This window comes from Lagenorhynchus albirostris, chromosome X (genome assembly GCF_949774975.1).
Source record: "Lagenorhynchus albirostris chromosome X, mLagAlb1.1, whole genome shotgun sequence".
Lineage (NCBI taxonomy): Eukaryota > Metazoa > Chordata > Mammalia > Artiodactyla > Delphinidae > Lagenorhynchus > Lagenorhynchus albirostris.
In genome coordinates, this window is record NC_083116.1 from 86,285,471 (window position 1) to 86,302,532 (window position 17,062).

Sequence of the window (17,062 nt, forward strand, 5' to 3'; positions counted from 1 at the left end):
CTAAAATATATAAAGAATCCTTACAATCTAACAATAAAAAGACAAATAATCTAATTTTAAAAGGGCTAAGGATTTTAATAGACATTTCTCAAAAAAAGATATACAAATAGCCAATAAACACAGGAAAAGATGTTCAACATCGTTAATTATTAGGGAAATGCAAATAAAAACCACAATGAGACACCACTTCATACCCATTAGGATGGCTATAATAAAAAAGACAGACAATAAGAAGTGTTGGTGAGGATATGGAGAAATTGAAACCCTCAAACATTGCTGGTGTGAATGTAAAATGGTGCAGCCACTTTTGCAAACGGTTTGGTAGTTCCTCAAAAAGTTAAACATAGAGTTGCCATATGACCAAGCAATCCCACTCCTAGGTATCTACCCAAGAGAAAAGAAAACATACATTCACACAAAAACTTGTACACAAATGTCCTGAGCAACATTATTTAAAATAGCCAAACGTGAAAACAACTGGAATATCTATCAACTGACTAATGAATAAACAAAATGTAGTATATTCACACAATGGAATATTATTTGGCAATAAAAGCAAATGTCACATGCAACAACATGGATGGACCTCAAAACCAGTACGCTAAGTGGAAGAAGCCACTCATAAAGGCCAATATATTGTATGATCCAATTTATATAAGATGTCTAGACTAGACAAATCAATAGAGACAGAAAGTGCATTAGTGGCTGCCTACAGTTGTGGGGAGGGGAGTCATGGGGAGTAACTGCTAATGAGTATGGAGCTTCTCTTAGGGGGGAATAAAAATGTTCTAAAATTGATTGTGGTGATGGCTGCACAACACTGTGAATATACTAAAGACCACTGAATAGTACCCTTTTAAAGGGTGAATTTTATGGTGTGTGAAATATATCTCAATAAAGCTGTAACAAAAAGATGGAAGCAACAATAGGATGTCTGTGTGCTAATGGGAATGAATTTGTAGAGAGGGGGAAATTGAGGTAGAAGAGAGAGGGGGATATTGCTGAAGCAATGTACTCAAGTAGGTAAGAGGATGGGATCTAGTGCCAAAGTGGAAGGACAGGATTTTGATGACAGCAGGGACAGTTTTTCCATAATAACAGAAAAGAAGGCAGAGTATATGAGTACAGATGCTGCTTGGTGGTTGGATGTGGTAGTGGGAATCAGTGGAGGTTTTCTTTTGATGGTTTAAAATTTTCAGTCAAGTATGCAGCCTGAGCCTAGGATGGGAGAGGAGGTGTTGGAGATTTGAGGAGAGAGAAGGTATGAAATAGTTATCTAGAAGGATAGGACAGTGAATGGCCTAAGAAAGTACAGTGGAGCTGGCAGAGGTGGATTTAAGCAGGGCTGGGGTTTTGCCTGATAAGTATGCTAAAGTGACAGAGGGCAAGGGAAGTGAGGATGTATGCAAGGGAATGATTATTATGATGGACCACGGAATCTAAGCTGATTGAAGGAAGGACATGGGAACATGGAGGAAGTAGAGGGTAATGAAAACGTTCAGTTCCAGTGGCATTGAAGGATTGTTGGAACTGGGGTGCTAGAGGGAGTGAGCTAGAAGGATAAGTACTGGTTGGAGAGCAGGATGCCTGAAACTGAGATTATGGAGGAGACGCAGTCACAGATACTGATAAGAAGGGTAAGACTATCAGGGTGCGTGGCTGAGGTGGGGCTGAAAGGCAAGAGCACTGTAGAAGAGCAGACAGAACTGAGAGACAAGACCACTGGAAGGGTCATCTACGAGGATATTAAAATCACCAAGAAGTAGGACTGGAGTAGTGTTATAGAGTGACAGTAAGCTAGTAGCTAAATCCTTCTAGGAATGAGGCGTGACTGGGGCAGGTATGTGTGTATGTCTGTACCTGACTACAACACACAGGTAGGTGATGGTATAGTCTGATGAGTTGAGATTTAAAACAAAGTGGTTGATATTTATATAATCTTAATGTATCTCTCTACAAATTACTTATTAATTACAAAGGAAAAAGAGTAACTACAATGGAGAAACCTGGAGACACTAACTTAAACAAATAGTCAATGTGAACAAAACCAGTATTGGGATAAACTGACATCATGTGCCTCCTGATATAAAGCACTGAAGACACATCTCTTCTGTGGTATTCTTGCCAAAATTACATAACTTAACTGTAATCACAAGGAAACATCAGACAAACCCAAGTTCTATAAAATAGCTGGCCAGGACTCTTCAAAAGTATCAAAGTCATGAAAGACAAAGAAAGACTAAAGAACTGTCCCAGATTAAAAGTGCCTAAGGAGATATGACAACTAAACACAATGTGGGATCCTGAATTAGATCCTAGAATAGAAAAATTATATTAGTGGAAAAACTGATGAAATTCAAATAGGTTCTGTACTTTCATTAAGAGTATTGTACCAATGCTAATTTCCTAATTTTGATAATTGAACTGTACTTGTATAATTTCTTAACATTTGGGGAATGTAAGTGAAGGATATATGGGAATTCTTTGTACTATTTTTATAACTTTTTAAAAGTCTGAAATTATTAAAAATAAAAAATTTTAATTCTAAAAAACCAGAGCGTTTAAGGAGGAGGGAGAGAAAATGTCTAGGAAGGACATATAGAGTGAGGACACCTACCCCCATGTCCTGGCCTCCTGGCAGGAGGGGTATGAGGAGGCTGCTGGGGGAGCAGAGTGCTCAGGGGAAAGCCAGATTTCTATTCAAGCAGTGGTTCTCAGTGGGGGATTGAATAGACAGTCAAGGGGTGTTTCGGAGACATTTTTGACTGTCAAAATAATTGGAGATTATAGTGACATTTAGTGGGCATTGACCAGGGATGCTCAGCATTCTGCAGTGCACAAGACAGCTCCACACAGCAAAGAATCGTACTGCATCCCATATGACTTTAGAATGTTCCACCAGACAATCATGTAGGTGAAAAACGTGTTCATTCATTCATTCAACAAACATTTATTGAGAGAGCCTACCGTGTCCAAGCACTGTTTTAGGTAATAGGGATACATCAAGGCACAAAAAAGACAACCATCTCTGCCCTTCTGGAGTTTACAATCTAGTGGGAGAGTCAAACAATAAACAACAAACATAATAAAGATATGTAAGAGAGTGAGGAGCACTATGGAAAAAACAGATAAGGGTACGTGCTAGGGGATAGTTGCAATTTTAAACAGGATGGTTGGGGTAGGCCTCATTGAGAAAGTGACATCTGAGTAGAGGCCCGAAGGAGGTGAGGGCATGAGCTTTGTGGATATTGGTGGGGGGCAAGCATTCTAGGTACAAGGGATGGCCTAGTACAAGCCCCTGAGGTGGATGTGTGCCTAATATGTTCAAGTAGCCTAGAGGAGGTCAGGATGGGTGAAAGAGAGGGAGCAAATGGGGACAGTGGTAGGAGATGAGGTCAGAGAGGTTATGGGAGCCAGATCATGGATTTTAATATATAATGACTTTTACAGTAATTCAACAACCATATAAATTGAGGGAAGATTGCACTTTGTTTTGTTTAGAACCTTATGAAGAACTGTTCATCATCTAGGAAAATTGCATCACCCTATCCATGGTTTCTGAGTCACAGTGTAGCTGTCACACTCCCAGGTACAAGCATCGTATGTGCAAGACCATTTCATTATGTCTTCTAGTGGAATTATATCCCAGCCTTTACATATTGAAATACATATTGTTTTATTATAAATTATTTTTCCTTTACTTCTCCCTTATATTGAATTAGACATTTTATTGGTTTGGGGGGGAATTATGTGTGTAGACAGATTCTATTATCTATGCACTTTAATTCAGAACAGTGAAAGAGATGTTTCAAAACATACATCATAAAAATGGAGTGTTGTGTTCAAAAGGTATGAGAACCACTAAGGCATGGCAAGAAAACAATGGGACTATTCAGAAATCAGGGAGAGAATGAAGGGGATTTTGCTGATGACTGAAGGTGAGTTCCAGAGGCCTGGTCAATTCCAGGGCTGTATGGGAATGTAACTAGGAGACCCCTGGTCTCTGATCTTCTTGTGGAGACTAACACGATACAGGATAAGGGCCTGATCCACTTTTTCATCTAAGCTGCTCCCCACCCTGGCGGAGGGTGTCTCACCTGTTTAACACAGGAGGGTGGGGAACAAAGAGGGTTGTCTCCTCAATGAGGCCAGAAGCAGCCTAAGGCCAGCTCCATTTGTTTACCCCCAGAACAGACAAGAACCCCAGACTAAGCTCATAGGCACTCTCAGGCCAAGCTCATTGCTATAAACAATGCACCTCTAACCTGTTTAGGGATGGGAAAGAGGCAGAAAAAGGAAAAGCAATAACAGAGAAAGACAGAAGCATTCAGAAAGAAGAACAAGTTGAGGTGGGGGTAGGGTCAGAGACAGGGAGAAAATAAAGCCAAAGGCCAAGAGAGACTATATTCTTTTCAATTATAACTGTCATTATTTATTGAAACTTTTCAAGGGGCCAGGCACTGGGCAAAGTGATGCACTGTATTGTCTCAGGTGGAGATTATTAGACTCCCATTTGACAGATGGGGAAACTGAGGCCCAGCTGGGTGAGGCTCAAGGTCTTACGGCTAGTTTTAACTGGTTGGGTCAGGATTCAGCCTTATAGGCCTGGGCGGTCTACTATATCTCAGAGAGGGAGCCAGACAGAAAGATAGAGACAAACAGAAAGATGGAGATAGAGACAGAGGAAGGGGGAACGGGGTGGGCAGAGAGTGAGAGACAGACGGAGACTTACAGACACGCAAGCAGACGATCACGTGAGCTGCAGACCTGCACAGTACACCGTTTCCCAAGAGACAGGAATTGGGGGAGCGCGGAGGGTGGGCATGGGCGGTGGGCTCCGCAGGGTACTCACCTGGTTGCCGTCTGGGGGCCGCAGGAGCACTCGCCCTCCCCTTGCTACCCGCACGATACTCCGCAACCCGCTGACCTAGGGTTGAGAGGCCGCCCAGGTAAAAGCTCGCTCAGGTCCCACCCCTCACGCGCTCCAGCCCGGCATCTTTCCCACCGCGTCCTCCACCCCACGTCTTTACAGCGTCTCACCGGGAACCTCGGGCCGTCGGTGCAGCCGCTGCCTCGCGCGAGTAGATTCCAGGGACCGGCAGCTGGATCTCGCGAACGCACTGGACGCGTCCCTCCCGCTTGCTGGAGCGCTAGCGGGGTCGCAGGCCGCCACCGCTACCGACGGCTCCAGACTCCCATTGGAGGAGTGCCCTCCTGTCTTCCCTGGGATTGGCTGGAGATGGACACACTTTATTTTTACCCCCCAAGCCAGGATCCAGGCCGAAGAAAACCCGCCCCTTTGGGGGTCTTTGATTGGTTTATAAGCTAAGCCCACCCTCTAATAGGATTGGCCAGGAGGAGGATCTTCATCGCTTTTTGCCAGTCCATTCGACAGGTCTTCGGGCGGTTAGTTGGGAGCACGCAGGCGCGAACCCCAAAGTGAGGCCTGGCGCGAGTCACAAGACAATCGGAGGCGCGCGGCTTCTTGACGTCTTATTCTCCGTAAGCCACCTTGTGTGAGCCACCGCTCCGCTAAGAGACACGACTCTGCCCTCAGTTTTCCATAGCTTACCCCCACCTGCAGGGATTTCTGAGCCAGGTTTCTCTCGCTCAAAGTGAACGTAGTTCCTAGTTTTATCCCTGGAGGATGAGGTGGTTATAGAGGTCTGGCCAGTCACCCACCAGCCCCTGCTACTTACTGATTAAGACATTGGTCGAGTGACAGCCTCGCTTGGAGCCTCAGTTTAACCATCTGTGAAATGGGAAGATAATTTAAAAAAATCTTCCCTGAAAATGCCATTCATTCAATGGAGGATTCAATGAGAGAACATAAATTAATTGCCTGGAGCATAAATAATTAAGGTCTCCCCTCCCAATTCTTGCCTTTGCCGTTGTTTCAGACTTAGGGAACTATGGCCCAGAGAGGCAAACTGTTTGGCTTGAGGTCACACAGCAATAAGACCCAGCATAAAACCTAGGCTTCTGTCCTCCAAACGAAAGGGGTTTAAGAAGAAAGGAGATACAGGAAGGCCCTTCCTATTACCAGGGTTTCTTAATTTGGGTTCACAGATCTCCCTCCAATCCAGTCCAGGGACAGGGTTTAGAGGGGTCCATGAATTTGGATGGGAAAAAAATTACATCTTTGTTTTCACTCTCCTCTAATTGAAATTTAGCATCTTTTCAGTAAAGAATGTAACTGACCATAGTATAATAGTGATAGTACCTGTGACTCTGTTACTAATAGAAATCACAGAGATTTTTATATCATATTATAGATGTTGTACATTTCTTGAAATATCATGTAATCTCATCTCTATCTCAAAATCATGATTGTCATTAGACTCTCCATTAGATCTCACAAGGATCATATATATTACTATAACATATTTGCTTTTCCATATTTTAGTAACTATTTTTCAATATAGTCAATATTTTGTGGCTCTAGGTATCTTATTTTATGCATTCAAAAGATACTGTTTTCTGAGAAAAGATGCATAGGCTTCACCAGATCACCAAACAGGTCCATGGCACACAAAAAATGTTAAGAACACTTGTCTTCAACTCTGGGCTCCAGGGGGACAAAGACTTGGTCTATTCATGTTTCCTTGTTGTAGTCCTATCACCGAGTTTCTATCAGGCACACAGCAGGTGCTCAGTAATGTTTACTGAATGAAAAATAGGATGCTTCCTAATGAAAAACAGGATCCTCCACACCCCCAACTGAGGGAGCCACTGATGGCCTTTTTGATCACCAAAGAAAGAGGGATCTAGTTTCCTGAATCTAGTTTTGTCCCTGCCAATCTGCTTTTATTCACAGAAGTGGGTGGTACTTTTAAGGTCTGGCCCCAGGAAGTCCTTGGAACCTTACCCTCAGGAGCAGGGCCCTCTGCTCCAAGGGAGTTGGGTGAGTTGTGAAGGATACAAGGACAAGTAGCTTCAGCATGGGAAAGGCCCTGGGGCACATTGGGCCTATGACTCCTCATTCTCCTCCTGGTTTCTGTTTGGGGTCCCAGCAAAAGGGCCTGTCTTCACTGGTCTTCAGCAAAGACTGTATTTTGGAGTTGGATGAGACCTTAAAGACCTTCTAGGAGAGTCTTCCCTTTTGGAGGACCAGACTAGGCAGGACCTGAATGAAGCCACACCACACAGTGAGGAGTGAGGGCACAGGGAAAAGATGTCACCCTAGGCAAAGAACATTTTCTCCTCCCATGCCTCAGTCCAGGACATGAGCATCCTGGCCAGCTATATTAGAATCCCATAATTGGGTCCTAACAGTGTCCCTGAAGTCAGAGGCCCTCTCTAACAGGGTGGGTGAAGAGGGGCCTCAAATGCCAGGATGAGAGGCTAGGGATTTGATTAGAGAAACAGAGAGGAATCAGGTAAGAGCATGATGAAGGCCAGGCTTCAGAGGTCTGCTTCAAGGCTAGACTCCATCTTGGGATCTTAGGCTGGTTGCTTCTCCTGGGCTGATCCCCCAGCATGATTAGCCTATTTGCAGATGGGAAAACTGAGACCCTCTGTAGAGGGTGAGGAAGTCACGTTGTGAGCCAGAGTATATTGAGGCAAGGATACCCAGGCCGTCTCTCTCTTGAACTGACAGGGATCCTCTTGCCAGGCTGACCTCTTCCTGGCCCACTCCAGGTCCTTTGCCCCTCCTGCTTACCCTGCCCCTCCAATTCATCACATACTCATTGGGACTGGCTCCAGATACTGCACATAGGTGTCTCTTCCCCCTGCACAAGATGCCTTGACTCAGCATCCTGCACTCTCAGCTCTGGCCCTGGGGCAAGATGTTCTCCTTTCTGAGCCAGAGTCTCCTCTATCCACTTCTGACTGTGGTCCCAGGTCAGAACTAGAGGCATCCAAGCTTCCATGCTCTCCCCAAAACATTTATCAGAATCTGGAGTATGTCCAAGATCTGGTATTCCAACCATTTCACAGAGGAGGTCCCACAGCAACCTGGCAGTCATCCCTGACTTCTCTCAATCCCTCTCTTCCTATATCTAAAGCCTGTTGATTCCAGCATCTTAAAATCACAGAATACACACATTTCTCATACAGGAGAATTCCAATTAATTTATGTAGATACTTCCTCCCCCTTGAGGAGTTGGAGGATAACTCCCCACTCCCTAAGCACGGGCTACACTTAGTGGCTTCCTTCCAAAGAGTACAGTATGGAAGGTGGGGGAATGGAGTAATTTTACAGTGGAGAAACCTGACATATACTACCTAAGCCAGGTGATCAGGTTAACATCAACAGTGATAAGGCATATCGATAGCGTGTACCCTTGATAGGATATGAAGAGAATGGTACTTTATTTCTGTGGTCTTCCTTTCCCAAACCCATAACCCCAGTCTAATCATGAGGAAAACATCAGACAAATCCCAGTTGAGGGACATTCTGCAAAATACCTGACTAGTAGTCCTCAAATGTTGATGACTCCAGGTCATCAAAAACAAGAAAAGTGTGAGAAACTGTCACAGCCAAGAGAAGTCTATGGCAACATGATGATTAAATGTAATGTTGTGTCCTGGATGGCATCCTGGAACAGAAAAAGGAAATTTGGTAAAAACTAAGGAAATCTGAACAAAATATGGAATTTAGTTAATAATAATGTATTGATATTTGTTGTGACACATGTATCATACTAGAAGTCCAATGCGCTATCCATTGCGCCACGGAGCCACCTACATGTATCATACTACATGTAAGATGTTAACAATAGGGGAAACTGGCTTTAGGGTATACGGACACTCTCTGTATTATCTTTGCGATAATTCTGTAAATCTAAAACTTCTAAAAGAAAAAATTTATTTTAAAAACCTTCCATTATTGCCCCCATCACGCCACTCTCACCTTAGGTATAGCGTCAGCTTCCTCACTGCTCTCCCTCCCTCCAATCCATGCTCCGGGCAGCCAGCAGAGGGCATTCTGTAAAACGCAAATCTGACCCAGTCTGAAGACTTCCAGCAAAGTAAGGGCGTTGGATGGAAAGTTCGGGAGGTATATTACAGAAGACATACCTGGATATCTGTGTAAATTATCGTTATGATCCAGAAAGAATCTGGGAGGTTTTTCTGGTGTCCGTGGAAATAAAGTTACTGTATCCAAAATTTAAAGCCACTGGGCCTTTCAGACGCCCAACTCCCGCCCCCCCGCCCCCCCCCCCCCCCCCCCCGGTCACACAGCTACATAGTAATTTTCCTTTGCTTTTCTTTTATCTCTATGCAAACTCCCCAGCCTGGGCTGTCTTTTCTTGCCTTCTCTCCCAGGTCCAGCTCCAGGGATCCTACACCCCCTTCCTAAGACGAGAGAGCACTCCGGCATTATTGGATTGTTAAGTCCCGACCGGTATCATTTTTATTTTACTACATGCGAGCAAGAAAAATGGATTCCTCTGGTTCCCCCACACTCAGCTCATACTAGGCCCGAGGAAAGGTTTGACGCACGATAAATAAAAAGATGAATCACTGAATAAATGGATGTTCTAGGGCCCAGGGCGTTCCTGTGCGCGTGCGCGGAGGGGAAGGCGTGGGATGCTGTTTGCTACCTGCCTGGGTCTGCTGCGGCCGCCCGGAGAGGGAGGGGCTTCCTCGGCCTCGCCCTGCCATTGGCCAGGATAGTCCGCATTGGCCTGATGCAACATTTCTGCGGTCCCGCGGAGCTCGCCCCCAGCCAGCCACCCCCACCCCCAGCAACTACCATCTTGCAAGCCACTGCGTAGGCGAGGCGACTACTTGCGGGCCTGTGGGAAGGGAGACTGGCTGCTGGGGACCGCGCACCGAATGGGACAAAAGACTCGAAGCAGCACTCTGAATTTGCTCAGAATTTTATTAGGATTACCAGGGTTCACAGGGAACGAGGCGGGACTTCTGGGGGAGGGGGACCAGAATACCGCAATGGCGAAGCGGCCTTGCATAGACACCGAGGCGGGCTAGCGGGCACAGCGGGGAAGGGCGAGGGATGGAGGGGAAGAGACGGGAGAACAGGGTGGCGGCAGAGACCCCCAAGGCCACAGCGGCCCTCCCCGCTTTGGGATCAAGGGTGTCCACTCCACACAGCACGAGGAGGGGGATAGAGGGGCCCTGACCAAGGCATCACAATAAATACGTTTAGCAGCACACAGAAGCCTGCGGGAGAGGAGGGCCAAAAGGAAGGGGGAATCCCCCTTTCCCTCCGCCCAAAATAAGAACTCTGCAATTACTAAACCATAAAAATAATCTTTAAACCCGTGTACGAAGTCAGTCATCCCCCAGAAGTGCAATATGGGGCCGCTCGGCCCTAGCTGATAGGGAGGGCAAATGGGGCAGGGGGAGAGGGATACAGAGAGGCAGCCCCCGCAAAGGTAAGACATTTATCCCGTTTTGCCCCTCTTCCCCAGGTTGGCCCAAGGGTTTGGGACTTGAAGCACCTCCTCCATGTCGGAGTCTTCTGAGTCTTCCCCTCCTTCTGAGTCTTCTTCGATTCCTTCCTCCTCCTCGCTTTCTTCCTCATCATCACTGTCCTCACCTTCTTGTTCACTGCCTGTACAGGGGAGAGAGAAGTAAGGAGGGAAAAATGGAGGAGGATGGTTAGGTAGACAGGTAGATGTCACTCTTAACAGGGAACAGAGTCCATAGTCAGGGCTTTTGAGGGGCGGGACCATTCGCCAAAAGCCTCTGCTTGGAACAAGCAGCCAAGTCTGTGTGAACTCAAGTCCAGAAAGTAAGGGCAAGTGGGAGGGAAGCAGGAAGGCAGAGTGGGATGCCTCTGTCCTATCAAAATTGATACATCTCTAAAAGTAGCTTTTTCACCCCCTGTATGCAACGTGTGTCTCTTCCTGAGCTCTGACCTCAGCTAAATAGAACTTCTGTTCATCCAGAGGCAGCTCCCTCTCTCTTTCTCCCCAGTCTGATCCAAATAGGCCTCAGTCTGTCTTCTTCAGCCCAATTCCCCACCCCGGCTCCCACCCTAGGGTTGTACAGATAATTCTGCCTCCCCTTCTCTGAAAGAAGAGATGCCACCGAGTAGGAGGGTATGGGGCCAGCAATTCTCTCCGTTTCCCTACCTAGAAATATGTCTAGATTGTGTCTACTCGCTCATTCAATTCCTCCTTCCTCAGTGCCCTCAATGGAAGTTTGCCAGGGATTCCATGGCCAAAACCCCCAGGAGTGGTTGGTCTTCCTGCACCTTCCACCTACCCCAGGGGGCTGCCTCTCCTCCATCTGCCTGCCTACAGCCAGGCTCAAACATATCCCTTGTCCGCCTTCTGCCATCCCCTTCCTAGCCAAGGTTTGACTCTACTGCCTTAACCCCTGTTCATTTCCTTCCCATTCCTACTGTGGTCTGGCTCTACCCCCACCAATCCATTGAAACTACTCTTTCCAAGGCCACAGATGATCTATTCAGCCCCCAATCCAATGGACACATCCCAGTCCTCATTTTACTTGACCTTTCAGGAGCACTGGACACCGGTGACAATCCCCTCCTTCTCAGAATGTTCCACGACCTAGTGCTCCTCCTAACTCTACCCTCTCAGAGCCTCAGTTTCCCCATCTATAAAAGGATTAGTAGTACCTACCTCATAAGAGTTGCTGTGAGGATTAAATTAGTCAAAGCAAGAAAACCACTTAGAATAGTGCCTGGCAACATAGTAAATACTTCATTAATGTTAATTGGACCCAATTAATGTTAACTGGCTCCAGAATCCAGAGGTAGGATTCTGCTCTGGCTTATCTCCTTTCTTTACAATTTCTGACTTCCCAGGCATATCACCAACCACTTGCCTCTAAGCCACCCGTACCTTATGCCCAACAAGCCCTTCCAACTCCATGTTCCTCCCTGCATCCCATCAATCCCACCACGACGCCCTTCCCCATCCCAGGAAATGGTGCCTCCTTTGGCCAGTCATCCAGGCCAGAACCAAACCTAGCAGTCACCTTAAATACTGCCTTCTCCCTCAACCCCCCATATGCAACCCTTCTTCAGCATTTCCCAAAATGTATTCTTTGGTGGACAGTGAACAATGGCCTTTGTGATCAAGATGTTTGGGAAATGCTGACTTCCACAATGTTTAAATAGGTTTCTTAGAGCAGGACTTATCAGAGCCTTTAAGGTGCCAACATACATGTGACTCTACATAAGGATATTATTGTATGCAGTATTTCCCCAACATATTTGACCACTGAACCTTTTTGTGAGCAGCTTTGGAACCAGTGAAGGGTCCTCAGATGACAATTTGGGAAACCCTGCCCAACATACTATGCATTTTCACCCTTCCAGGTTCTTTTTCATTTGATCCCTTCCACCAGGAATGCCCCATAATGCTCCTTAATGTGAAGACAGCCTCCAATTCAAATGTCACTTCTTTTCTCTAGTTCTCTCCTTCTTGATTCTGGAGATAGAATTAGCTCCTCCCTCCTCTGGACTCACTGAGCACACTGTTCACTTCACCCCCAGCCCCCCAAACAAGCCTGGGAGTTCCCAGAAGGCCAGGGCTGGGTACAGAGTGTGCTGAATTGCAACATGTTTGACATTTTTTTCCCTCTCTCTGTGTGAGAACCTGTCTTACTTAGTATATCACCCACTGCCTCCTATCTCTTCTCTCTGCTTCATTTGTCTTGTGCTCTGTTACAACCTATCTACCCATCACCAAGAATTGAAATTTGTTTTGGTTTTGTTACATTTGTGAGCTAAATGTTCCCTGACCTTGCTCTGTTTAAAAACTTACTCAGAATGCTTTTTTCTTTTCTCTACAAGAGCAGATTGTGCTCATGCCTTGATACTCTGACCATGGGCAGATTTTCTCTGAGAGAAGAGAAAGGAGGTAAGACAAGAGGTGAGGGTCTAGCTCACCTTCCTCACTGCCCTCCTCTTCTTCTTCCACTGATGATTCTTCTACGGAGATGTTCTCTACCTCGTCCTCATAGTCATCCTGGTTGGCGCTGTTATGGTGATCCTTGTCAGAGTCTTCAAGGTCATTCTCATAGTCTTCAATGTCTCTGTCGTCATCATCGCTGCCTTCATTGTCACCTTCATTGCCATCATCATCACTACCTTCATTGTCACCTTCGTTGCCATCGTTATCTTCAATATCACTGCCGTCATTGTCTCCATTGTCACTGTCGCTGCTGTCCTGGTTGCTGCCGTTGCTGCTGTGATTGCCACTTTTGGGGTTCTCATCATCACCATTGGTGTTCTCGTCACCATCGGCGTTCTCATCGTTATCATCAGTGTTCTCTTCGTTGTCATCAGGGTTCTCTTCATTGTCATCAGTGTTGTTGTCTTCAGGGTTCTCATTGTTGTCATCGGGGTTCTCATTGTTGTCATCAGGATTCTCATTGTTGTCATCGGTACTCTCATTGTTGTCAGTGGTCTCGTTGTCATCAGCACTCTCATTGTTATCAGTGGTTTCGTTGTCATTGGGGCTCTCATTGTCAGTGGTCTCACTGTCAATGCTCCCATTGTGGTCAGGGCACTCGCTGTCACAGAGGCTCTCGCTGATGTCAGTTATCTCGTTGTCAGTGGTCTCGAAGCAGTCAGTGGTCTCCATGAAGTCAGAGATCTTGATGTCATGAATGGTCTCATTGTCGGTGATACCATCACTGTCTGAAGTCTCTCCAGTAATGTCTTCCATGATGTGACAGTCATCGGAGTCTTCCACGATCACCACCTCATATTCATCCCTGTTTTTACTGTGGGGAAGCCTGGGGTTGAGTATAGGGTTGGTGGGAGGTGGTGTACCCAGAGCAGACACTGAAAGGTGGTAAGCAACTGGGGAGGCAGTAGGCTACAGGGGTTCCCAGGGACGAGGCTAGGTGGGGAGAGTCCTATTTCTGCCCCTGACTACATAACCTCAGGCCGATCACACCCCATTTCTGGGCATCACTCCCCACTTGTAAAACATAGTGGACTGGATTATCTCAAAGGTCCCTTTTGGCTCTACAAATACTGTGTGACACTAGCCTAGTCTTTGCCCCACCCCTAACAAACCACCTCTCAGCCACCAACCCCCACCATCACCTTTCTTCCTTTTCTTGCTTCTTTCTGCTTGCCCTGTAGCCCCCTTCTCCCATCATGTAGTAACGCACAGGGTTAACCCACAGGTCATTCTTGATAATCTGTTGAAAGAGACAGGGGAAGGGAGAACAAAGCTGAGTACATGTCACAGAGCCTACTCCCAATACCCCACGCACCCAGGGGCAAGCTAGCAAGGCCTTCCCTGGCAATGCCAGGAGGGGCCCCACCTCAGCAATCCTGTCAGCCTCTGGGAGGCTATGGTTTGAGAACCAGCTGAAGAAGCTGTGGCTGGCATCCTGGTTCCTGTGCCTGTGGGCCTGAGGTTCCTGGCCCCGGTGCCAGCGAATTGGGGTGGAGTGAGACACCAGCCGGCCTGGGGGGGAAAGGAGGCTATGGAGAGGGCACTGGACAAGGATAGATGGGGCAGGGGGCATGAATTTGCTCTGGGACTGCCTCTTACCCGAGCGGCTGCGCTGGAACTCCTTGACGATCACCATATTTGTGAAGTAGGGGTTTGTCTGGAAGTACAGCTTCATTTTATAGCCCATGGAGATATGTCTGAGATCCTGTACCTGCTCAGGGTGGGGGTAATGGTGGAATTCCCACCACACTGTGACCCCTCCCACCCAACCTCCCCTCACCTCCAAGGACCAGATTCCTTGCCCGGTCCTGGTAGAAAAGATATCTCTTTGGCCTGACCTGCAGATTGGTCAAGTAGCGGAAAATGTCTTCATCACGTTGGTTGATCAAGATTGAAATTTTGGGGTGGTTGAGGAACTGATGGAGGGAGCAGTTTAGGTCAAGGAGTGACTGTTCAATGAGAAGGAGGGAAGGAAGGCCAGTCAGGGCTAGGCAGGGCTGAACAAAAGAGAGGCTGGAGAAGGAGAATTCCTTTTGTGGTCAATGGGACATGACCCATACTTTTATTCCCATGATACTGTCTGTGTGGTAAGAGCCTATGTTTATAAAATGTCAAACCTCTGTATTAAGTGGCCTTGCCATGGTTCATATTTGCCGTGTGTTTGGGTGCTGGGAGTCTATGTCCAAGTGATGTTGTGTCTCTGGGTGCTGAGGGCTTGTGTTCACAAGACATTGTGTGTCTGGGGGCTGAAGGCCCATGTGCAAATGGTGCTATATCTGGTTGCTGAGGGCCTGTCATCACACGATGTTATATATATTTGGGTGTTATGGGTCTGTGTCCACATGATGTTGTGTATCTGAGTCTGAGGGTTTGTGTCCAGGTGATGTTATGGTCTATGTACTGAGGACCTGTGGCCACATAATACTGTGCCTGGGTACTGAGCGCCTGTGATCATGTGATACTGAGAATGCCAAGGGTCTGTGTCCATATAATTCTATTAGGATGTTAAATCCATGTGTTCCTAACATGTTGCATGGTCCCCTAGAGATAAGCTTATCACCAATAGTGAATTCTTGTTATTTTTCCCTTTCCTTCATTTAACTCCTTTCTCTCCATTCCTAGCTACTCCTTCTCCTGATCCTTCAGGGCTCCAGTCCCTTTCTAGCCCCATCCTCTCCAGCCAGGATTGGGGTTTGCCTAGTATCTAAGCAGAGACCTAGGCTTGCACAGCCATGTGTGACTTGGGCACCCTTTCTGGGCCATTTCTCTGCTGTGTGCCCTTCTCCTCCCTCTTCACTGTCTCTGAGTCAGTTTATCTTCTGTGTGACCCTCCCCTCCTCCTTTCACCATCTCTGGTCCAATTTTTCTGCTGTGTGCCCCTCTACTATCCTCCCCCTTTCACCGTCTGTGATCCATTTTCTTTTATGCTATGCTCCTCCTCTCCCCCTTTCCCATCTGTGGTCCAATTTTTATGCTGTGTTGCCCCCTCCCCCCTTCGCCATCTCCAGTCCAGCTTCTCTGATGTTTTGCCACACTCCTTCCATCCCTCCTCCACCAGACCTCGTCATTCTTCCAATAGGGGCCCGCCCCCACACCCTTTCACCCAGCCTGTCCCTCCCCCCCACCGCCCCCCATTTCTGGTCATGGGCTCCTGGCCCATGAATATAGATGACAAGGATACTGCTTTGACCCAGAAGCCTGGGATATGCTGGATGATGAGATCTCTGCGCTCCAGGAAGGGTCTTCGCATCTGGATGAACTTGCGCTTGAGACGGAGGAAGGCCTTGCCCGCCTTGATATTCACCGCCTCCAGGTCCAGCTGAATGTTTTCCAGCGCCTGCAGGATGCACTCTATCTTCTCGGCATTCTTCTCTCGGCTTTCCCTCTTCACCTTCCTGGGCTTCCTCTTCCTCCTCCTCCTCCTCTTCCTCACACTTTCCATTTCATCCTCGTCGTCGTCTTCCACGATGATGATGGTCTCTTCCCTCCCCCTTGGACCGGCTAACCTCTGGTACCCCCGCCCCCCTGCGCTACAGGTTTCTAGGGCCTTCTCTCCTGCAAAGCTGCTGGGCTCCGTCACCTGGAAGTCAATCTCCAGGCTTCCCCCAGAAACCTCCGAGGGAGAAAGCGTTTCCAGGCTCTCCGTGGGAGGGGGCGTCCCCCCGTACCCTGACTCGATCGCGGGCTCCCAGCCGGGACCCCCAGCCCCCAGGGTGAAGTACGCGCGGATTCCCCCCTCCTCCAGAATGACATAGGGCGGCGGCGGGGGCAGAGCGGGGCCCAGTCCCACCCCCCTCATGTCAGCCAGCACCTGTGCCGCCTCGGTTTCCTCCCGGAGCCTCGGGCGCTGCTGAGGTGGAGGCAGGGGCAGGCGCAAGAGAGGTGGAGGTGGCGGCGGCGGCGGCGGCGGCGGCGGCGGCGGCGGCGGCAGCTCGCTCTGAGGGGTCTCAGAGCTACTGAGGCGGCGGGCCTTGGCCGGAGGCCCCTCATCCGGGCCGTCCATGGTGACCGCGTTCGCACAGCTCAGGGGCTCGCGCTCACCCCTTCGCTCTCAGCCAGGCCGCCGCTGCCTGTCACACCTGAAGCAGAGCCGCGCCTCACGCGACGAGCTCTGCTCTCAGCCTCGCTCTGGCGCTCCCTCCCACAGCGCCTGCCCTACTCCCTCCGCGCCAAGCGCCAGACCCCGCCCCCTCGCTGACGCC

General features: G+C 48.0%; 1 protein-coding gene and 1 long non-coding RNA gene across 6 annotated transcripts in view; both read right to left on the reverse strand.

Annotated features, from left to right (window-relative positions):
- Nucleotides 1-5,221, reverse strand: part of LOC132514095 (uncharacterized) — a 35,759-nt gene extending 30,538 nt beyond the window's left edge. For both annotated transcript variants that reach the window (XR_009538617.1, XR_009538616.1), the window contains exons 1-2: nt 5,041-5,221; nt 4,853-4,927 (exon numbers count right to left, since the gene is read on the reverse strand). This is a non-coding gene — a long non-coding RNA (uncharacterized LOC132514095). The remainder of the gene's footprint in view (nt 1-4,852; nt 4,928-5,040) is intronic.
- A 4,593-nt stretch (nt 5,222-9,814) lies between these two features.
- On the reverse strand, nt 9,815-17,000 carry TSPYL2 (TSPY like 2). 4 transcript variants are annotated; one of them, XM_060137777.1, is made up of 7 exons: nt 16,042-17,000; nt 14,699-14,776; nt 14,460-14,517; nt 14,227-14,372; nt 14,003-14,100; nt 12,836-13,686; nt 9,815-10,525 (listed from the first exon to the last, which is right to left on the reverse strand). In XM_060137777.1, the coding sequence occupies exons 1-7, from the start codon at nt 16,861-16,863 to the stop codon at nt 10,356-10,358; spliced, it is 2,223 nt and encodes a 740-aa protein (XP_059993760.1). In that variant the 5' UTR covers nt 16,864-17,000; the 3' UTR covers nt 9,815-10,355. The 4 variants fall into 4 exon arrangements, with proteins under 4 accessions (XP_059993760.1, XP_059993758.1, XP_059993759.1 ...); XM_060137775.1 differs by having other exon boundaries at nt 14,460-14,571; XM_060137776.1 differs by having other exon boundaries at nt 12,836-13,674; nt 14,460-14,571; nt 16,042-16,999.
- Between the last annotated feature and the right edge of the window lie 62 nt (nt 17,001-17,062).